Source organism: Protopterus annectens, chromosome 13.part0, assembly GCF_019279795.1.
Source record: "Protopterus annectens isolate FY-2018-M chromosome 13.part0, PAN1.0, whole genome shotgun sequence".
Taxonomy (NCBI): Eukaryota; Metazoa; Chordata; order Ceratodontiformes; family Protopteridae; genus Protopterus; species Protopterus annectens.
The window spans coordinates 1,006,144,157-1,006,167,344 of NC_056747.1; the positions used below are offsets into that span (position 1 = coordinate 1,006,144,157).

The 23,188-nt window shown below is 45.0% G+C and overlaps 1 protein-coding gene across 3 annotated transcripts in view; it reads left to right on the top strand.

Annotated features, from left to right (window-relative positions):
• The window catches only part of SMARCE1 (SWI/SNF related, matrix associated, actin dependent regulator of chromatin, subfamily e, member 1), a 970,790-nt gene that overhangs the window by 712,725 nt on the left and 234,877 nt on the right, over window positions 1–23,188 (top strand). For all 3 annotated transcript variants that reach the window (XM_044055001.1, XM_044055002.1, XM_044055003.1), the window contains one exon: window positions 13,203–13,413. In XM_044055001.1, coding sequence (XP_043910936.1) covers window positions 13,203–13,413 — 211 coding nt within the window. The remainder of the gene's footprint in view (window positions 1–13,202; window positions 13,414–23,188) is intronic.

Consider the following 23,188-nt stretch of genomic DNA (forward strand, 5'->3'; position numbering starts at 1 on the left):
ATGTGCGAGTTTAGCTCCTCTTGGAGTTCATGTAGCACGCAACCCGGGATACCGTCAGGTCCCATTGATGCTGTGTTTTTAGCTTTGCTGAGGGAGGCTCTCACCTGGACATCTGAGATGACAGAGAGATTACATTCAGCTGGGTTAAGTATTTCTTCTTTTGGGGGTGAGGGAGGGGATAAATTTGCACTGAACCTGTCAGAATGTTGGCAATATATGTGGGTTCAGTGTATTTTTTGTTGTTGTGAACTAACTCTGAGCATATCTGAGGGTTTCCGTCAAGGTTTCTAACATAGCTGAAGAAGGCTTTGTGGTTATCTTTAGTGTCCTTAGCGATTTTTCTCTCAAAGTTGGCCTTGGATGTTTTTATGAGAGAACGTAGTTTTCTGCTAGTGTTGATCAGAGATGTCTTCCCTTTATGGGATTTTGCTCTGTCGCGCAGTAGCTTCCTTCTTTTGTTATACAATTTGTTAATGGCTGAGGTCCACCAGACAGGACGTTTGCCTTTGGTGGAGAGGGACTTTGATTTATTTGGGATTGCATGATCCATGCATTCTTGGAGATGTCCATAGAAAGCATTTGTGAAGGATTCAGCATTGTGGGATGTGGTATCCACTGGCCCAGTGGGCTTAAAGGATACCATCTCAGTCTTAAGAAGAGTGAAGTCTGCTTTTGAGACGTTTTTCATTGTGGTCTTTTGTGCTGGGGGTGGAGGTGGGATATCTATATCCAGGGTGATTAGTTTGTGGTCAGATCTCACTAGTGAGGGGTATACCTCCAGTGTGGAGCATTTTGTCTCCATGTTTGTGATGATCAGGTCTAGTATATTATCTCCCCTAGTGGGAGAGGTGACTAGTTGTTCCAGTGCATTTGAATTTATGAATTCCAGGAACCTTTGGGCTAGGGTGTTAGGGCTAGAGTAATGTACCCAATCTATGTTAGGGTAGTTGAAGTCTCCCAGTATGATGGTATTTTGTGATACATTCATATCCTCCAATATCTTCAGGAAGGCTGAGTGGGGTTCCTGAGATTGGGAGGGTGGTCTGTAACATGCTACCAGTTGTATAGCAGTTTTGCCTATGGTTAGTTGCACCTGTATGGTCTCTGATGCTTCATGTGTTGCTACTAACCTGGAGGTGTGGGTGTCCTTGATGAATATGGACACTCCCTCCTTGTGGTTCGGCCCGGGTTTTGGGGCCGAAAAGCATGATACGAGGTATAGCATGGTAGCGCTGGGGTGCTCTCAGGAGCCTTGAACCAGGTTTCAGTTACTGCACAGACGTCGATGTTCTCCATACTGAGGAGTGCATCGAGTGCCTGCATCTTGAGATTTAGACTTCTGGCGTTGAGCAGCATTACCCTTAGTTTTTTTCCATTTTTGTTGTCTAAGGAGGTGGGTTTGTCTTTTGAGCCTTGCCTAAAAAAGGCACTATGGGGTGGCAAGAGCCTTAGCCAATATCCGGAAGCCCAGTGGTGACAGGTATAAGCCGTCCCTTGCGAAGCAGCGTGGCTTGTCCAACATGTCATCCCAGGCAGACAGACATTGGATCCCCTTAGAATGACACCAGTACTTGAGCCAGTTATTAAAGCTGATCATCTTATCTTTGTATTGTGGCATCATTCTTGGTGAGGGCAAGATGCTGCTCAGGGTCAGGGTCATACCAGCCTAGGCTACATAATCAGAGAGCTCCTCTATGTCTCTTTTCATGTAGTCCAGGGAGGTACGTCTCAGGTCATTCACGCCAGCATGGACAATGATGTAGTCATATTTGTACTTGCTTTGGAGTGACCTGAGTGCGTGTGTTATGTGGCGGATCCTAGCTCCTGATAGGCAGCTCACAGTCACCATCTCCTTGTTCAGCCTGGTAAGCGGGACATCAGTGTGTCTGACTATAGAGTCACCTATTACTAGTATATCAGGCATGGTGTTTGGCCTCAAGGGCTGTGATTGATTGACACACTGATTTATTGAAGTATGTGTTGCATGTGTTTTGTTTTGAGGTGGTGGATTTTTGGATGTCTGCTTTGGGGAGCCTCTGTTGGTTTGGTAAGTTTTTTATTAGAGCCTCCGAGTATGTCTTTGTGTTTTTATGTGTTTCGTTTGCAGTTGTGGTAGGTCTATATGGGACTGGGTTTGTTGTGTGTGTGGTTACCATCTCCTCCTGTCTGGTCATGCCAGCCCTGAGTTGAGAGAGTTCAGCCTCCAGTTTGGCTATATAGTTGCATCTCCCACATGTATTTGTGTTTGTTGCGAGGAGGAGACGGTTGTCTGTGTACATGAGACAATTGTAGCATTGTCTCAAGATACCCAGATTAACCAGCTGAACTGGAGAGGACGCCAGTAATCTACCACTCGACATGCTAGAACAGTATAGTATAGTATAAGGGAGTGCTGTGCCTTTAATGGAAGTGGATATTCACAGGGGTGGTAGGTGGATGTAGTGCTTACTTAGTATGAGAGTGCTTACTTAGTAGAGAAGTTTTGAGAACAAGTGCTAGGCTTATAATATAGCGAGTAGTCTGATTATACTAAGAGTAGAGCTTCCTTAAGGGAAAATTTGAAGAGCAGACTTGGCGGAGCCACAAGAAGTTTAACCGGCGCTATAAAGACAACCGCATAAAGCCGCAAACGCGGACTTTAAACAGGGAACTTCAAAAGAGCTAGAAATGGTCCAAAACAACCAAGGTTATGGACAACACAGGAACTACACCACAGCCCAGAATACAGCAGAGCCTGTAAACTGGTCTAAACTAGTCGAGGAGAGGTGGGAAAACAAGGATTGTTTTTTTTGTTTTTAGATAGAAACACACAGAAAATGCAGAAACAGTAATACATCAGTTACACAGGCTAGCACACTTTAGTGGGCAGCCTCAACAGTCAAATTAAACAAACAAACAAACTTTCGATCAAATTCGACTAAAATGTAACTTTAAGTGCAGATATTAAATAATGCAGTAAACAGCTAAAAAAACAGTTTAAACTTGTTTTAGGGTAAGCTAGAGAAGGTATTTCAGGTAAAAAAACAGCAAAGATACTTAAATCCAGAAAGTAGTTGCTTTTCTGAGTTCCCTGTAGATAGGACCACTCTGCAGGTCCATGAGGAGCTTGTCTGAGTAGTACAGCCAGATAAAAACGCCCAGAGGCGGATTTTAAACAGGGAACTTCAAAAGAGCTAGAAATGGTCCAAAACAACCAATTACTACAGCTCTTGTGCTGAGGTCACTTCCTACAGGGACAGGTAGGCTGCTCAAGGCTCCCCACTCCCACTGGTGAGCAAAGAAACTTCCTTCTATCCAAGTAAGGTAATGGACAACACAGGAACTACACCACAGCCCAGAATACAGCAGAGCCTGTAAACTGGTCTAAACTAGTTGAGGAGAGGCGGGAAAACAAGGATTATTTTTTTTGTTTTTAGATAGAAACACACAGAAAATGCAGAAACAGTAATAATTCAGTTACACAGGCTAGCACACTTTAGTGGGCAGCCTCAGCAGTTAAACAAACAAACTTTTGATCAAATTCGACTAAAATGTAACTTTAAGTGCAGATATTAAATAATGCAGCAAACAGCTAAAAAAACAGTTTAAGCTTTCCCCTAAAGATATGCTCAAAGTAATGAAAGTAAGCACTAAGAAATATCTGGCTAAATAGAAAGGGATCTCACAGGAGTCAGGGTTGGGAGGGTGGCCTAATGGTTAAGGTGTTTGCCTTACAAACACAAAGTGCAGGATTTGAGTCTCACAAGGGATAATTGTCTAGGCTTAAAATGGCTCGCAAGGGCAGTTAGCTTAGTACTAACCTATGAACTATGAACCTATGAGACCAAAGCAGGAACCTAAAACCCACCACTGCAAAAGTGCCAGTGGCCCTGCAGTGTGTATGTCAAAATTTTGTTTCCAGTTTCCTGTGACCATTAGATCCCTGCAAATGTTTGGCCCTTTTATTCTTAAGGTGAGAGCTGTACCCACCCAATTAGTTCCCTTACAGGAGAGGGACCATCTCTGAGCCATCATCCTGGCAACCTTCTTGGATTTTCTTGCGTCCTTACCTTGACCCTGGTAGCTGCTGACGTGAATATGTGTTGCTACAGGTAACCCAACTGTGCTTTCCTCCTCAGCGTGTGCATGCTTCCACAGACACGCTGCAGAGAGTTAGCCGAAATAAGCCCACATCCCCAATCTGCAGGCTTCTGCCTGCATGATGGTGAATAGCTGACCAGGACCATCAGTGCCTTCCTTCAGGATGGGTGATCCAGCATCAACTATTTGCTAGGATGATGGTTTGAAAAAAATACTCCATACAGATCAAAAATGAGGAACAACTTGGAGCTGGAAGTAGTGACTCCCATCACAAAACTTCAGATAGCCTTCTATTCTCATGTTGCAGTATTCTTAACCTTGTGGAGTTGCTGCCTGCAGCACTGGACATCCGGCCAGTATACCAAAGTCTTGAAAGCAGGGGTAGCTGCAACGTTGCATGTAAGAGCCCTAAACTGATGCCGACTGTGTCTGTGACATCTGCACATACCCAATTCAGAACCTTTCTGCCACAGTGTGTTTCAGACGTCCGATTGCCAGTTGCAGTAATTCGGCGTTTGTTTTGAGTTCGGACATTTTTTTTTCATCGGTCGTTCCTGGCTGTCCGCATTCATATTAGTACCCTTGTGGGTTTTTTCTTGTTTCCTTACCTTTTTCAGACTTGTGTCATCTAGGAAGGGAAAGTGTGCTTGTGGAAGACATTCCACATAAGGACATGTACAATCAGTGTTTATTTTGTTTAGGGGCAGGTTACTACTACAAGTCCTGTGATATTTGCAAATCTTTTGTCCCCAAAACCCTTAGAAACAGTCTGTCGGCTTTATATCTCTGTTTGGAGAATCACGTCTCCGACATTTGGCGTCTGGGATGGAAGGCGGAGTGGGCACCTTTGACGAGCCGCCAAGAAAGAAGGCTAAGAAAGTTAGGCCTGACGTCCAAGCTGCAGCTCAGATATCCGGTGAGATTCTTGAGGAGAGTGTCAGCCCAGGATCGCTCCAGAATTTGGGTATTTCGCTGTTACCGGGAACTGAAATAGAAGACAGTACAGCGGATATCCAGAGTATGTCTGCTGAGGCTTTACAACCATCAGCTCCTGATGGTGAGAGGGAACCACGGCTCGTGGCATCGGAGGGAACCTTCTGCTGCCTTGCCATCCACTCAGAATGTCGACTACTGCTCCTTCTACTTCCTTGAAAAGAAAACAAAAGGAGAAACACAGGGCTAAAGGCCCTACTCCAGCTTGGGAGACATTTTCCCAGTCTCTTTTCAAGGCCTTTCAGTTAATCCAGATCTGCATTCCCCAGTCAGGCCAACCACTTGTTTTACAGGAAGAATCAGATGACGAGTCTTCCTCCTCGGATGAGTCCCTGTCCTGTTGTTCTCATATTGATTCCCCTAAGGATTTTGCTACTCCTGAAGAAGAGTCCCTCATTCCCCTGGAGAAGGTTTCTTCTTTGGGCATACTATTTCCTTGCTTAGGCAGCATTTTAAGTGGGAGGTCACAGATGTTTGAGACCAAGAAGAGATATTTTGAACTCCTGCAGATGGAGCACCCCTCACCATCTGCAGTTTCGCCTTTACTTCCAGCATTCCAGGATGCCTTCTTAGCTGTTTTCCAGAGGCCAGAGTCACAGCCTACTGCTAACAAGAGACCAGACAGATTTTATAAAGTGGCTGCAAAGGAGCAGTATCTCCAAGAATCCACCAGCAGATCCTGCTGTTGCAGATGTCCTTCAAGGATCCATCTGCAGTCCTTACAAATGGGTTGTCCTGTCGTCAGGCAGCCCTTCGGTCGGCCGGATTCCACAGTCTGGGTCTGGCCTCGGCTGGTGTCGCACTTCACCCAACGTCATCTCTGCTGGTCTTCGGGTATAAAGGCATCAGCCGACGCCGTTTTCCTCAGTCTTTCTTGCCGAGTGGTGCCCGAAGCAGAAGCTGTTCGCAAGTGCCGGTCGGTCAGATCCAGAGATTACTACTACCGAATACTACTTCGAAGACTTCTAAAAAGCCAAGTACCCCGTTGGGGACTCTTTCTTGCCTCAGCCGATGTCAGAAAAAGTGAATAACTGTTTAACTTGTGGGAAACAAATACCTCATAAAGATTTCCACTCTTACTGCTTACCTTGTTTAGGCCCAGACCACGACGTAGCAGCTTGTTTAGCCTGTGCTTCCTTCAACCGACGAACGCTTAGGCATCGGTCGGAGTTTGCTGAACAGTTTTTCGGCTCAGATTTTGCGTACATTATGCCGTCGGATCAACGCAAAGAAAAGGACCGACACTCGCGGTCCGCGGTTTCGGCCGAAACCACGGTTAAGCAAACCGCGAGTGTCTCAGTTTCGCCGAAACCGAGCAAACGGGTCAAGCTACAGCCGAATCCATGACTACTACCGAGGCCCCTTCTACCCTAGTTGAATCGGCCTCTGAAGTTTTGCCTACTAATGTGGTTTCTCCAGAATTATCGGACACCATCACTTTGGATGTCTCTACCCCAGCACGTGGTGCTGCTAGGCCTCCTGCAGCCATGTCTATAAAGGCCTTTGCCAGGGCTAAAGCAGCCAAAACTGCTAAGTCTGTGCCTGTTAAGCCCTCCTCTCACAGGCCCAGTTCCAGTTCCCAAATGCTTACTCTGGCAGAGGATCTCATCTCTTTAATAAGGGGATCCCAATCTCACCCAGACAGGGCCTCTCAACCTCCAGAAAAGAGACCTAGAGCAGAGCCCCCTGAGCCAGTGTCCTCAGATGACTCTTCTGATGATACAGACAATACAGACCATCCAGAGGCTCCTTTTTCTACTTATGAAGATTCCGATGCTGAAGAATCTATTCCTTCTGCCTCTCCACCAGAGGAATTTTCCTTTGGGGAAACCTTACATGCCATGAGAGAGCAATTCCAATGGCAGGGACAAGATTTCTCAGATTCAAGAAAAAGGCTTAAGGCCCTTAGCTATACCTCCAGTTCTTCCTGTTGTGGATGATGCATTTAATGATGTTTGCACTGCTCCTGATACTTTACCTCCAGCCCCTGCTAAGCCCGATAGGTTTTACAGGGTACCGGACACTCATCACCACTTATACAAGGCTCCTTTTGCAGATCCTGAGACTATCTCCCAGGGGCCTAAGGCAGTAGCTTCGACCTCAGCGAAAAACCCTCTCCCTTCTGAAAGGGAATCCAGGTCCTTAGAGAGATGGGGTAAAAAAGTATACACCTCTGCTACTCTCTCAGCTAGAGCTTTGAACTGTCAGTTTCATATGATCCAATACCAAGAGTTTATGCTTGATCAGTTAACTAAGAAACTGTCCTCTGATGATTCCTTAGATAAGAAATATGTTCTAGAAATGGTGAATAACATTCAGCAGGTTAGTAACCATTCTTTAAAATGTGGCTATGATGCACTGGAGGCTTCATTTAGATCAGCCATGACTGGCGCACAGTTATAAGAAGACATGCATGGTTGAAAGAACAGGTCTTGCCGGATCATGTTAAAGCAAAGCTATTAGATGCTCCTATGGATAAGGTCAGTCTATTTGGTTCTCCTGCCCAACAAGTAATGAAGAAAATGGAAGAGAAGGCAAAATCTGTACAAACAGTTAAAGATTTCCTACAGGTTCAGCCCCCAAGGTTTAGCAGGAACTGGCCTTCCAAAAATTGGTCCTTTCCAGACTCCTCTAAAACTCAGAGAGGCAGGAATAGGCGTTCCAGAGGCAGAAATCAATCCAGAGGAGGTGCCTACAGGGGACGCCAGTGGCAAGGCAATAACCAACGAGGCACAGATACAACCACTACCACTGCAACAGGACAATCACAGTGACTTGGCCCTCACTCCGCCTACCAGGGAACAAATAGCAGCACCCTTAGGCGGAAAATTAGCCTTATTTTCAAAAAACTGGCACTATATCACAAGAGACAAGTGGATTTTGCAAACTATATACCAAGGCTACAGGTTTCACTTCCACACCTTACCAGTAAAAAGAGGAATGCCAAACCTACCACCAAATCAAAAGACAGAAGCTCTAAAACAAATAGCTCAATTAACAAAGGATGAGAGCTGTGGAAAGGGTACCACCTACAGAACAGGGCAAGGGATTTTACTCCAGACTCTTCCTAGTACCAAGAAAAGAGAACAGTTGGAGACCTATTCTCGACCTGTCCGCCTTAAACACATTCATCATTGTTCCAAAATTCAAAATGCTGACCCTACAGCAACTTCTTCCCATGCTGGGCAAGGAGTATTGGCTGGTAACTCTAGACCTCAAGGAGGCATACCTGCACGTCCCCATACGACCAAATTGCAGAAGATACCTCAGATTTCTTGCAGGATCAGAGCATTATCAATTCTCAGCATTGCCCTTTGGCTTATCTACTGCCCAGAGTGTTCACGAAATGCCTGGCATCAGTAATCGCTCATTGCAGGCTTCAGGGAATCCAAATTTATCCATACCTGGACGACTGCCTGATACAAGCGGACAACAAAAGCAAGCTGACACAAGACTTACAAAGAGTCATTTGCTTACTACAAGCCCTGGGATACACAGTCAATTTAAAAAGTCAAGACTGATACCATCCCAAACAAGAACATTCTTGGGTGCAGAATTGGACACAGTAAAACAGATGGCATTCCTAACTGCAGAAAAACAAGAACAACTTCCTCTTTACTTCTTGGCATTAACAAAGCAGAACAAACTAACAGCAAGGAAAGTACTGCAGGCCTTGGGCTTCATGGCATCCTGCATAATCCTGGTCCCCATGCCAGACTGCATATGAGAAAGCTACAGTGGTACCTAAAGAATTTATGGTCTCAACACAGGCACAGCTTGGAAACCGAAATACCACTAATCCCATGCCTGAAACAAGAGTTCCTATGGTGGGTTCAGGCATGCCAGTCAAACCCAGGTTTGTCCTTCCACAACATTCAAACAAGCCAAACCATCACAACGGACGCCTCAGACCTCGGTTGGGGGGCCCACATGCTGGACAAGTGCATTCAAGGCTTATGGACTCCAGATCAGCTGCACCTGCACATAAAGCAAAAAGAAATGCTGGCAGTAAAACTAGCAATCCAGAATTTCAGACCATTCCTCAAAGAAGGCCAATTGATGATAAGGACAGACAACACCACAGTCATGTGCTACATCAACAAACAGGGAGGCACTCATTCATACCCCCTATGCCGAATGGCTCTGGACCTATGGAATATGGCTCTGAGCTACAACATTCAGTTACAGGCAATATTTGTACCGGAAAAGAAAACATCCTAGCAGACATGTTAAGCAGAACTACCTCGGATGCTCACGAATGGATGCTACACCCGGACATCTTCAAGGCCATCACAAAGAAATGGGGAATGCCACAAATAGACCTATTCGCATCCCCACTCAATCACCAGCTCAAGAAATTCTGCACAAGGACATACCACCCACTTGCTTGGAAGGTGGACTCTCTATCCTTCAGTTGGAAAGGCCTGACAGCATATGCATTTCCACCCCTTCCTTTGATGCACAAGGTACTACTGAAAATCAAAGAGGGAACGTCCAAGGATAATTCTGATAGCTCCAAATTGGCCAAGACAACATTGGTATCCATTGCTGAGGAGCATGTCTCGGGGGGAAACGTGGACACTACCCCTGATTCCTTTGATGTTAACTCAGAGCGACTACAACATCCTGCATCCAAACCTGAAAACTCTGCAACTGACTGCCTGGAACATTACATAAGAGCAACTTACCCAGATTTATCCCAAAGGGTTAAAGACATTATCCTTGAGGCCCGCAGACCTTCAACAAGAAGGAACTATGCAGGAAAATGGAAAAGGTTTGTCATTTGGAGTACTGAAAGAGGGAAAGATGTGTCAAAGTTAGATATTGCCAACATCCTGGAGTATTTGGCAGAGCTTCTCCATATACAGGCCTGTCCTATTCCTCCATCAAGATACATGCATCAGCTATTTCTGCAGAATACAGCTTCGATCTCCCTGTCTTCTCACATCCTCTACTCAGGCAGTTCCTGAGAGGAATTAAGAATGTAAAACCTCCTAGGAAACCACCATTACCAGCATGGGACTTGAACTTTGTGCTAGAAAAATTGACACTCCCTCCATTCGAACCAGCAGCAACAGCAGATCTTCAACACCTATCCTGGAAAACTGCTTTCCTACTGGCAATTACTTCAGCAAGAAGGGTTTCAGAACTACAGGCTTTAATGGCAGTACAACCCTTCCTAATCTTCCATCAAGATAGAGTGTCCATGAGAACTAATCCTACATTTATGCCTAAGGTGGTATCCAGAGTGTCTCTAAACCAGGCTATCCACCTACCTACCTTCTTTCCCAATCCACAGAACAGGGGAAAGACTGCTGCATACCTTGGATGTACATAGACAGTTGCGCTACTACCTGGACAGAACCAAGGGCAATAGAAAAACTGACCAGCTTCTAGTAGCTTATGCAACAGGAAGGGAAGGAAAAGCAATTTCCAAACAGACAATCTCCAAGTGGATAGGAAATTGCATAAGATTCTGTTACTCCTACCATGGAAAGCAAATTCCACAGAACATAAGGCCTCATTCTACAAGGGCTACAGCCACTACCACAGCTTTCTTACGAGGAGTGGCTACCAAGGACATTATTGAGGCGGCTACTTGGACCTCCATGCATACATTTGCCAAGCATTATAACTTACCTCTATACTCTAGATCCCGAGCAGGGTTTGCCACTGCTGTTTTGCAAGGGATCCTAACTACACCATAATTCTTCTTCCTCCTCCCTAGTTTGGCTATGGTATTCTACCCATTTGTAAGGACTGCAGATGCATCCTTGAAGGACATAGTACAGTTTTGTACCTACCATAAATGTAGATGTCCGAACAGGATAGCATCTGCAGTCAGGATTACCCACCCTCCTTCCCCTCTGTGGTACTCCTAGGGTATTTGCCCACCTAATAGCTAGCTGGGGGGGGATCTCTTATGGTGTATTTGTTTGTATATATGTACATACATGCTTATTTTTTGTGTTTGCCTTCTACTTTTTTGGAAACATTGGCATTTACCCAAAAATTTAGCTATCCAAGAGGGCAACTGGCATCTGGGGCAAGAAACACTGAGGAAAATGGTGTCGGCTGATGCATTTATACCCGAAGACCAGCAGAGATGACGTTGGGTGAAGTGCGACACCAGCCGAGGCCAGACCCAGACTTTGGAATCCGGCCGACCGAAGGGCTGCCTGACGACAGGACAACCCATTTGTAAGGACTGCAGATGCTATCCTGTTCGGACATCTACATTTATGGTAGGTACAAAACTGTACTTTTCAGCTGACAAGTCTTCAAAGCAGCTACCTTCGTCTTCACTTTTTTCCCACTGAAAGTTCTCACGGTTGAGACTCCAACCTTTGCCTTTGTATGTCCAAGCTAAATTGTTAGATGTCCCTTTGGATAAATCAGCACTCTTTGATGCTGCCTCTGCAGAGTTATTTAAGTCACTGCAGGAAAAAGGAAAAGACTTACAGAATCTGAAACATTTATTATCTAGCTTTGTCAGGAGGCAGTCCTCCCATTCCTCTGCTGCTCAGTCCAGGGGACGAAGACAACCTAGGAAACAACCTGCTCTTAGATCTTTTTCCACCTCAACACCTTCTTCCTTTCAGGGGCAGCCAGACCCAGGTAGAGCTCTTCTGCTGTGACTATCTTCCGTAGTGGTCCTTTCCTAACTGTGTGAGTTACTGCATTCAGGGCTGACTTATTCTTCGGTAAAACCACATCTCTGTGCCATTTCTGCTTGCCTTCCCTTGACTCCACCTCTGGCTTCCAGGTTAGATGTCAAGCTGTTTCTGAAAGGGGTCCTTCATATTAGACCTCCTCGTAAGCCCATTCCCCCACCTTGGGATCTTAACTTTGTGTTGGAAAAACTTACACTAGCTCCCTTTGAGCCAGCCCATTCTTCCTGTCTTAAATTCTGTACTTGGAAAACAGTCTCATTTCTGCCAGGAGGCGTCACCTCCCTGCTTTGGTTTCCATAAGGATAGGGTTTCCCTAAGAACTAACCCTTCCTTCATGCCAAAAGTAGTTAATGAAAATATCCTTAAACCAGAACATAAATTTGCCTGTTTTCTACCCTCAGCCCCAGAACTCCTCAGAAAAGGACCTTGCATTCCTTGGATGTTCATAGGCAACTGAGGCTCTGCTTAGACAAGACCAAATCCTTCAGGCAGTCTGAGCAACTCTTTGTCTCCTTTCATCCTGGGGCCCTAGGCAAGGCCATGTCAAAACAGACAACTGCCTTTTGGATTTGTAAGGCTATTGCCTTTTGCTACTCCTTTCATGGAAAATTTCACCAGAGCTGCTTCCACTTCAGCAGCCTTTTTCAAGGGCATTGCTTACTCTTCTCTTCTGGAGGCAGCAACGTGGTCCTCTGTACATACCTTCACCAAGCATTGCAAATTGGACTTCATCTCCAGGGCTAGAGCAAGGTTTGCTAGGTCTGTTCTGCAAGGTTTCGTAGACTCTGCTCCCCCACCTGCCCCCCACACTACTGCCTAGAGAGCTTTGGTACTCTCCCTAAGGTTAAGAATACTGCAACATGAGAATAGAAGGACATAGAATAGTTGTGTAAGAATTTGCCATAACCATATATATCTTTCTCTTGCATGTTGCAGTATTCAATCACACCCACTCCCCCCCCCCTTCTCTTTTGACCATATTATAAACTGGGTCCTTTCCCTAACTACTGACCATGTGTCTGGGAGGGGTTTTATACTACCTTTTCATTCCTGGGGGTTCTCTCTATGCGGCAGCCAGTTCTAAATTGGGTATGTGCAGACATCACAGATGTAGCTGGTGTCAGTTTATGGCTCTTACATACAGCATCGCATGTACCCCTACTTTCAAGACTTTGGTATACTCGCTGGATGCCCAGTGCTGCAGGCAGCAACTCCCTAAGGTTAAGAATACTGCAACATGGAAGGAGGAAGACATGGATGGTTATGGTAAGTTCTTACACAACTATTCTTTTCTAATTCTGTCATTACCAATCAGACAGCATCAGAATTTTAATTTCTGTGGGAGAGTAGTAAAGTTGACTTGTGAAAGCAAAAGTAATGTACTGCGTAAATCAGATTCCTGGTCTAAAATAATCCACTGTATTGTACAGAAAATAATTCTTAGCATGTTTGCAGCTTTGCAGTTTAAAAGTAGAAGTGGATATGGAAAAAATTGCAGCAGAAATAGCTCAGGCAGAAGAGCAAGCTCGCAAGAGGCAGGAAGAACGAGAGAAGGAAGCTGCAGAGCAGGCTGACAACGCTCAGAATGTTGTTTCCACAGAGGATGAACAGCATGTGGATGTGCCTGAAGAAAAAAAGGAAGATGGGCCCGCATCCATGGATACAGGTAAATTTTTACTGCAGCTAAACCTCTGTTCATGTCAATGAGTCTTCAGCCATCAGCTCAGTACATGTATATTTTTGGAGCACTTTTTCGGTGGGTGTCTTAGCTTAGATGGACTTTGCCATGATCTTGTTCCCTTCCTACCCAAAGTAGAATCTAGTTTTCTCAGTTAATGTTGCTTCCAACATACTCGATACTTTGGCATGATGTTCTTCGTGTTTCACTGTTGCAGTCATTACATTTGGGTAATCTGCTGGCAGGTTGCCCTCAGTCGGCCTGAATGACAGTCTTCGGTCCTATGTCGGTTGCGGCCTCTTCTTCCATGATGTCAGGGGTATAAAACATGCAGCCAACGCCATTTTAATCAGTCTTTCTTGCCGCGCGGTGCCTGAAGCAGAAGCAGTTCACAAGTGCCAGTCGGCCGACTCCTGAAGTTTTCGTTTTTGAGTTTCAGAACAGAAGTCTTCAAACTAGTAAGTACCCCATTGGGGAAACATTTTCTTGCTCCTTACCAGTCAGTAAAAGTTAATAATTGCATTACTTGTGGGAAGCAAATACCTCATAAGGATTTTCATTTGTACTGTATTCCTTGCCTAGGCCCAGATCACAACGTGCCTTGTTGTCAGTTTTATGCTAAATTTAACCAACGCACTATTAAGCGTCGGTATATTTTTGCTTCTAAATATTTTGGTTCAAGATTTAACTACCCTGAAATGTCGTCGGTTAGCCATCCGACTACCGGAGTTAACAAAAAACGCAAGGAAAAAGACAGTCGGGGTCAAAAAACGACGACGAAGCTTCTACTAAGCCAGTCGCCGGTTTGCCGGTACTCAGTGAGGCACTTTCGCAGCCCCTGATAACTACTTTTGAGTTGCAGGCCTCTACCAAGACCCATTCGGAGTCCGGTATGCAGCGAGATTCGCAAAGTATTGAACCCGCATATTCTCTCCCTTGGTTGGGTCCGGAGCCACTGAGCAGGCACCAGCTTTTGAGGGTGTTTTCAGGCCTCAACATTTTTATATTAAACCAATGCCATTAACAAAAACAAGGTCAAAAACAACTTCTGTCTAAAAAACCGATGCATGAGCCACGTGCTCAGGCCCTTATGCCTAAACAACAAATGATCAAAATGGCTGAGGATTTAATTACCTTGATCAAGGGGTCCCAACCCCCCCCCCCCCCTCCCAACCCCCTGCTAAGAGGCCTAGGCAACGCACTGATTGTGAATCATCAGATCAGGCTTCCATTTCTTCTGATTCCTCTTCTAATCAGGAATTTTCTGTTCCATCTTATGAGGATTCTGATGCAGAGGAATCCATCCCATCTGCATCTCCTCCTGAGAATTACTCTTTTGGAGAGACTTTACATACTTTAAGGGAACATTTTCACTGGGAGAGTCAGGACTTCTCTGAATCAAAAAAGAGGCTTAGGGATTTCCTCCTTCTTCCTCAGCATAGGCCTTTGGCTATACCTTCTGTATTAGACATTGTTGATGATGTGTTCTCAGAATCGAGCATGGCTCCTGATTCCTTACCTCCAGCTCCTAGTAAGCCAGGCAGATATTTCAGGGTTCTTGACTCCAAATTTCTTCAAATTTCTTTTCAAAAATCCTGCTGCTTATTATGACTATTTCTCAGGGTCCCAAGGGTGTTAAGGCTTCTACAGCCAAAAATCCTACCCCTTCTGATAGAGATTCCAGGGCGCTGGATAGATAGGGTAAGAAGGTTTATACATCTGCAACCTTGGCAGTCAGGACATTAAACTGCCAGTTTCATATGCTTAAATATCAACAGCATGTTATGGGCTTACTGAAACAGAAAATGATGTTGATTTCTGATTGTGTGGAAAATAGAGTTACAGGATTTATTGCATGCAGCAGAACAGGTTGGAAAGCATACTTTGCAGTGTGGTTTTGATTCCTTGGAGGCCTCCTGTAGGGTCGCCGTTACTGGATCTGTGATAAGAAGGCATGCCTGGCTCAAGGAGCAAAATCTGCCTGATCATGTTAAAGCTAAATTGTTGGATGCCCCTTTGCAGCATGATACTCTGGTAATAAGGCAGAAGAGGTTTAAAAAAAAAATGGAAGACAAAGTTAAATCTATGCAAACTGTAAAAAAATTTTTGCAAGTACAGCCACCCAGGTTCAGTAGGCACTGGCCTACTAAAAATTGGTCCTTTTCCTGTGTCCAACAGAGACCCTCAGGGCAAAGCCAGATGCTCAAAAGGCTCCAGATATCAATCACTGGGATCTTACAGGTCAAAGCAATGGGGTGCCCCCACCTCCAAATCTGGAGGTAAAGCACAACCCTGCTGTAAGCAGTCTCAATGACTTTCCTCTACCATCTCCAAGCACTTATCTTTTGGCAGCCCCCTTGGGGGGAATACTAGCACTTCATGCTCAAAATTGGCAGTTAATTACCCAGGACAAGTGGATATTAAACATAGTATCCCAGGGGTACAGATTTCATTTCCATACTTTGCCAATTCCAAACGGATGGCCGGATCTGCCACAAAACCAGTGGACAGAGGCCCAGAAACAAGTCATGTCCCTCATGGATATGGGGACTATTCAACCGGTACCAGAAAAGGAAAAAGAACAAGGATTTTATTCAAGACTTTTCCTGTTATCCAGAAAAGACAATTCATGGCGTCCAATACTGGACTTATCGATTCTGAACACGTTCCTGGACATTTCAAAATGCTGACTTTACAACAGCTACTGCCTTTGCTAGGCAAGAATGCTTGGTTAGTAACTCTAGACTTAGAGGCATACCTGCATATCCCAATAAAGGAATCTTGCAGAAGATGCCTCCGCTTCAAAGCAGGCTTTTTGCATTACCAAATCTCTGCACTGCCCTTTGGCTTATCTACTGCACCCAGGGTCTTTACAAAGTGCCTGGCACCAGTAATTGCATTCTGCAGACAAAGAAACATTCAAATGAATCCTTATCTGGACGATTGTCTCATTCAAACAAGGACACTCTTCTTCAACAGCTGGTGTTTGTAAAAAGGCTTCTAGCATGCCTAGGGTACACCATAAACAAAAATAAATCACAACTAGTACCCTCTCAAATAATTACATTCCTGGGTGCAAGCTTGAATACAACTGCCCAGATGGCTTACCTCACGCCACACAAACAACTGCAATTGACAACATCCTTCAAACAAATTACAACAAAAACCCAGTTATCTGCAAGACAAATTCTGCAGGCTTTGGGGTTCATGGCATCCTGCATTCTACTAATTCCATATGTGAGACTGCATATGAGTAAACTTCAGTGGTACCTAAAAAGTTTATGGAGCCAACATTGTCACAGTCTGGAAACAATGATCCCTCTCATTCCCTGCCTACAACAGGAGTTTCTTTGGTGGGCAGAAACATGTCACCAAAACAAGGGATTGTCATTCACTCTACCCCCTGCCACCCAAACCCTAACTACAGACGCATCAGACTATGCTTGCGGGGCCCACCTGGCAGGGAGATGCATTCAGGGCAAATGGAGCCCAAACCAAATGCATCTGCATATCAACCAGAAAGAAATGCTAGCTGTTCCGAATGCTCTGACAGCCTTCAAGGACTTACTTCATCCAGGACAACTACTGATAAAGACGGACAACACCACAGTTATGTGGTACATAAACAGGGGGTACCCATTCCTACCCCATTTGGAGACTAGCCATGGTTTGTGGAACACAGCCTTGACTTACTAAATACATCTTCAAGCTCAATTCCTGTCAGGAAAGCAAAATACTCTGGTAGACCTAAGCAGAAATCTTATGGACCCGCACAAATGGAAACTGGATCCACAAATCTTCAACATGTTAACGCAGAAATGGGGAAGCCCAGACATAGTTTTGGGGAGAGGCAAATAGATCTATCAGTTGGACAAATTCTGCACAAGAACTCATCACAAAAAAGCATGGAAAGTGGATGCTCTGTCCTTCAGCTGGAAAACCCCATCAGTCTATGCCTTTCACCCCCTCTGCCTCTACTTTCCAAGGTCTTACTAAAAGTCGGACAGGAAAAACCAAAAATGATTTTAATTGCTCTGGACTGGCCTTGCCAACTCTGGTATACGCTTCTAAGGAATATGTCACACCTTCCTCCGTGGTACTTGCCTCAGACACCTCACCTACTGTCTCAGCAGAACTATCAAATTCAGCACACTCAGTTCCAAACTCTGAATCTTGCAGCATGGCTAGTCAACTAATTATTCAAACCACATCTCTCAGTAAACCTGTGATGGATGTCATTTTGGAAGCCATAAGGCCTAATACTGGAAAATCTTATGGTGATAAATGGAAGAGATTCTGTGCTTGGAACCAAGGACAGGGAATAGATACAGCAAAGCCCAATATTCCTCAGATTTTACAATACTTAACTGAGATGCTTGACAAGGGCCTATCTTTTTCTTCAATAAAAATCCATGCCTCTGCCATCTTGGCTCATTACAACACAGAGCCACCTCTCTTTTCTCATCCACTGCTAAAACAGTATCTCAGAGGGGCCAAAAATTTAAGGCCTCCCAGGAGAGCACCAACTCCCCCATGGGACCTCAATTTTGGGCTGGAAAAACTCACCTACCTCCTTTTGAACCAGCAGCTACTGCGGATATAAAATTTCTTTCTTGGAAGACAGCTTTTCTTTTGGCAGTCACTTCAGCTAGAAGGGTTTCAGAACTACAGGCTCTTATGGCAGTGGACCCTTTCATTATATTTTACCTGGACAGGGTGGCCCTCAGGACCAATCCTTCTTTTATGCCTAAGGTGGTATCCAGTGTGGCTCTTAACCAAACCATTCACCTGCCAACTTTTTTCCCAAATCCACAAAACAAGGGGGAGCAGATTCTGCATTCATTGGATGTACACAGACAACTCAGATTCTACTTAAACAGGACAAAATGTCTAAGAAAGTCTGAGCAACTACTGGTAGCATTTGCTGCAGGATCAGAGGGGAAGGCTATATTAAAGCAGACTCTTTCTAAATGGATAAGCCACTGCATTCATTTCTGCTATTGGCACCATGGTAAACCTGTGCCCAAGGGGATCAAGTCCCATTCCACCAGGGCTGCCTCTACTTCAGCAGCTTTTCTCAGAGGGGGCCCAACCAAGGACATTCTAGGAGCTGCTACTTTGAGCTCTTTTCACACATTCACAAAGCATTACCATTTACCTCTCTTCTCTAAATCCAGGGCAGGCTTTGCCACTGCAGTTTTGCAGGGCCTTATAGCTGCTCCTAATGCTGTTTAGTTCCATCCTCCCATCCATAGCTTTGGGATTCTAGCCAAATGTAATGACTGCTGCAGTAAAACACGAAGAGCATAGTACAGTTGTGTACACTTACCATAAATGTAGATGTTTGAGTGTATTCACTGTTGCAGTCCGGGTTACCCACCCACCAGCCGCCATTCTATAACTTTTTTCTTTCCTTCACTATACTCAAAAGCCATTGTGGTGTATTTGCTTTTAATTGAAGGTAAATGTTATGTTTCTAAGGTGCATTTATATATTTACTGTTTATTATATATTTTTGCTCCCCATTTGGGGGGCACCTGACATGTGGGGCAAGAAAAACTGATTAAAATTGCGTCGGCTGCATGATGTTCTTCATCTCACATTGCTGCAGTCCTTACACTTGGGTAGTCCGCTGTCCTCGGTCGGCCCGAATATCAAAGTATAAGGCTGACGTCGGTCAAGGCGCATTAGACTGACATCAGGACGTCAGGGTACAAATGCGCATGACCGACGTCATATCCTCAGTCTTTTTTGCCGCATGGTCCGATGCAGAAGCAGCGTTGCAAGTGCCGTTCGGCGTTCTGAAATTTTTCATTCGAGTTTCAGACCGAGTCAAAGTTGGCTAAGTACCCGTTGGGGAATATTTTAGTTTTTCTTGCCTCAGTGGTTTACCGGATGTCAGAAAAAGTGAATAACTGTATTTCTTGTGGGAAACAGATACCGCATAGAGATTATCATACTTTGTGTATTCCTTGTTTAGGGCCTGAGCACGACGTTGTTGGGTGTCGCTTTGTGCTAGATTCAATAAGCGCACTATTAAGAGAAGGTTAGATTGTGCCAGGTTAGTCTTCGGAAGCGGTGCAATTATAATATGCCGTCGGATGCTCCGGCGCTTCTTCAAGAAGCGCAAGGACAAAGCAGCTAAGCCCAGGCAAGAAGAGCCGTCACGGACGCCGGTTCTTTAGAGGTGTCGGTGGAGCCGGGGTTCCCGGAGGTTTCTCTGGAGTCCCAGGGGGAAACTTTGTTATTGCAGGATGTGGCCTCTCAGGAGGCAGGTCAGGCTGAAGGGGCCTCTCAGGTTACTGTACTCCCCTCCCTTCCTAGGGTAGTTAGGCCTTCTCCTTCTGTTTCCAAGGCTTCTCCCAGAGGCAGGCCAGGTTTAGCTTCAGTTGGTGTCACTCCTAGTTCTTCAGGATCTGTGCCCAAGAAGCATATGCTTAAAATGGCAGAAGATTTGATTACTTTGATTAGAGGTTCTTTGCCCCTCCTGATAAGAGACCTAGGGTGGAACCTGAGTTGGGGAGTTTTGAGCAGGCTTCGGATGTTTCAGAGTCTTCGGCTGAAGACTTGCAGGAGTATTCTCCTTATTCTGATTCGGATGTGGATGATTCTACTCCTTCTGCTTCTCCTCCTGAGGATTTTTCTTTTTCAGAGACTCTTCATTCCATGAGGGAGCATTTTAAGTGGGAAGGTCAGGACTTCTCTGATTCCAGGAAAAGGCTTAGGGAATTTTTGTTTTACCCCAGCATAGGCCTTTGGCTATACCTCCTGTTCTGGATGTTGTGGAAGATGTGTTTGCAGAGGCTTCTCTTAATCCTGATTCTTTGCCTCCTGCTCCTGTTAAACCGGATAGGTATTACAGGGTGCCTGAAGCTCATAAGTATCTTTTAAGAGTCCTAGGGCGACCCAGAAACTGTTAGTCAGGGGCCTAAGGGTGTTAAGGCTTCTGTTGTTAAAAATCCGGTTCCTCCAGATAAAGAGGCCAGGGCTTTGGATAGATGGGGAAAGAAAGTCTATACTTCTTCCACCCTTGCTATGAGGGCTTTGAATTGCCAGTTTCACATGTTGAAATACCAAAACTATCTACTTTCTCAATTGAAGTCTAAGGTAGATGCTCTGGCGGAAGGTATTGAGTGTAAAGAGTTACAAGATTTAGTACATGTTTCTGAACAGGTGGGTAAGCATTCTTTGCAATGTGGTTTTGATGCTGTACAGGCCTCGTCTAGGGTGGCTGCCACTGGGTCAGTTCTTCGCAGGCACGCCTGGCTGAGGGATCAGAATTTATCTGACCATGTTAAGACAAGGATTTTAGATGCTCCTTTACAATCTGATGTGTTGTTTGGTTCACCTGTTGAGGCAGTCTTAAAGAAAATGGAAGACAAGGCTAAGTCTATGCAGACTGTTAAAGATTTTTTGCAGGTTCAGCCTCCGAAGTTTAGTAGAAATTGGCCTACCAAGGGGTGGACGTATCCTTCTTATGATTCCCAGTCTAGGGGTAGATCTAGACGTGGTAGGGGTAGAGCTCAGGGCTCTTTCAGGCCTAGAACAGGGAGTTCACCTGCTCAGTCTTCGGGTGAGGGCAGGGGTCAGTCCTTTCGTAAACAGACCCAATGACCTACCTTTTCAGCTGCCAGAGCCTTCTCGTCTGGCAGCACCTTTGGGAGGAAGATTGGCACTTTTCAAGGAAAATTGGAGTTTAATTACCCAAGACAGATGGGTATTGGATATCATACACCAAGGTTACAGGTTTTATTTCCATACCTTGCCTCCTTTCAAAGGCATGCCAGACGTTCCTCCTCAGCAAAGAATAGAGGCTCACAAACAAATTTCAATGTTACTTCATATAGGGGCCATACAGCCAGTCCCTGTGCCAGAAGTGGGCCTAGGATTTTATTCTCGCCTGTTCCTAGTACCAAAGAAGGGGAACACGTGGAGACCAATTTTGGATTTATCTATCCTCAACACTTATCTGGACATTCCCAAGTTCAAAATGTTGACGTTACAACAGCTTTTACCTCTGCTGGGCAAAGATCATTTGATGGTAACTTTGGATCTCAAGGAGGCTTACCTTCATGTTCCTATCAGACTGAGTTGCAGGAAGTATCTGCGTTTTCGGGCTGGGACTTCTCATTATCAGTTCTCTGCATTGCCCTTTGGCTTATCTACTGCCCAGAGTGTTCACGAAAGTTCTGGCTCCAGTGATAGCTTTCTTCAGGCTAAAAGGAATACAGATCTATCCTTATTTGGACGATTGCCTGATTCTGGCTCAAGGAAGGGACGAGCTTCTTCATCATTTGGAATATGTGATAGCAGTGCTAAGATGCCTGGGGTATTCTGTGAACGAAATAAAGTCTAGTCTAGTACCCTCTCAGGACATGTGCTTTCTGGGTGTAAGACTGAATACAGCATCCCAGATGGCCTTTTGACCCCGGACAAACAAAAGAATCTTTCCCTTTACTTTCATCAATTGTCTCATCAGTCCAGGCTGACTGCAAGGACAGTCCTTCAAGCCTTGGGGTTCATGGCATCTTGTATTCTGGTGCTTCCCAATGCCAAACTGCATATGAGGAAGCTACAATGGTATCTCAAAATGTATGGACACAGCACTGCCAGGATCTGGACACTGTCATTCAAATAATACCTTGCATTCAAAAGGAATTTTTGTGGTGGGCTCAGGAATGTCACCTAAACAAGGGACTCTCTGTGACCCGGCCAGAGGCGAGTCAGATTCTAACGACAGATGCCTCAGACAAAGCTTGGGGAGCTCATCTAAATGGAAAGTGGATACAAGACAAGTGGCCTGCCAGACTACAACATCTACATATCAACTTGAAGGAGATGTTAGCAGTCCAATTTGCATTAATAGCTTTCAAGGATTTACTTCTTCCAGGGCAGGTGTTGATTCTAACAGACAACACAACTGTCATGTGGTACATCAACAAGCAAGGGGGAACACATTCTTATCCTCTATGCAGGCAAGCAATGATTTTGTGGGAGACTGCTCTCAGCTTACAGCTAAATCTTCAGGCAAGGTTTCTGCCGGGTGCACAGAACTCCTTAGCAGATGTGTTGAGCAGACGAATTATGGATCCCCACGAGTGGAAATTGGATCCTCATGTATTTCAGAAATTGACAGTGTCATGGGGAACTCCAGACATAGATCTGTTCGCTTCTCCACTAAACCACCAGCTGCCAAAGTTTTGCACGAAAAGGTTTCATCCCACAGCTTGGAAAGTGGATGCTCTTTCTTTCAATTGGAGCAATCTTCATGTGTATGCCTTTCCACCTCTGCCTCTCCTCCCAAGGGTACTTCTAAAGGTCAGACAGGACAAGCCAAGGATGATTTTAATAGCTCCAGATTGGCCTCGACAGCACTGGTACCCATTACTGAGAAGTCTGGTACGGGAGCCTCCATGGCCTTTGCCTTCGATTCCACACCTGTTGTCTGAGGAGGACAGTCATTTACTCAATGTCAAACTTCACTCTCTTCACCTAACGGCCTGGCATATTCTGTTTTGAACCATAAAGGGTCTCAACTTCCACAGCAAGTTTTGAATGTCATTTTGGAAGCTAGAAGGCCTAGTACAAGGAAAGTGTACGCAGATAAATGGAAGAGATTTTTATTTTGGAGTGCAGCAAAGGATTTGGATGTTTCTGAGCCTAATTTAAGTGTGGCTCTTCAATATCTTACTGAGTTACTGGACAAAGGTTTGTCCTTCTCTTCTATTAAGGTTCATGCTGCAGCAATTTCGGCTCACTATGA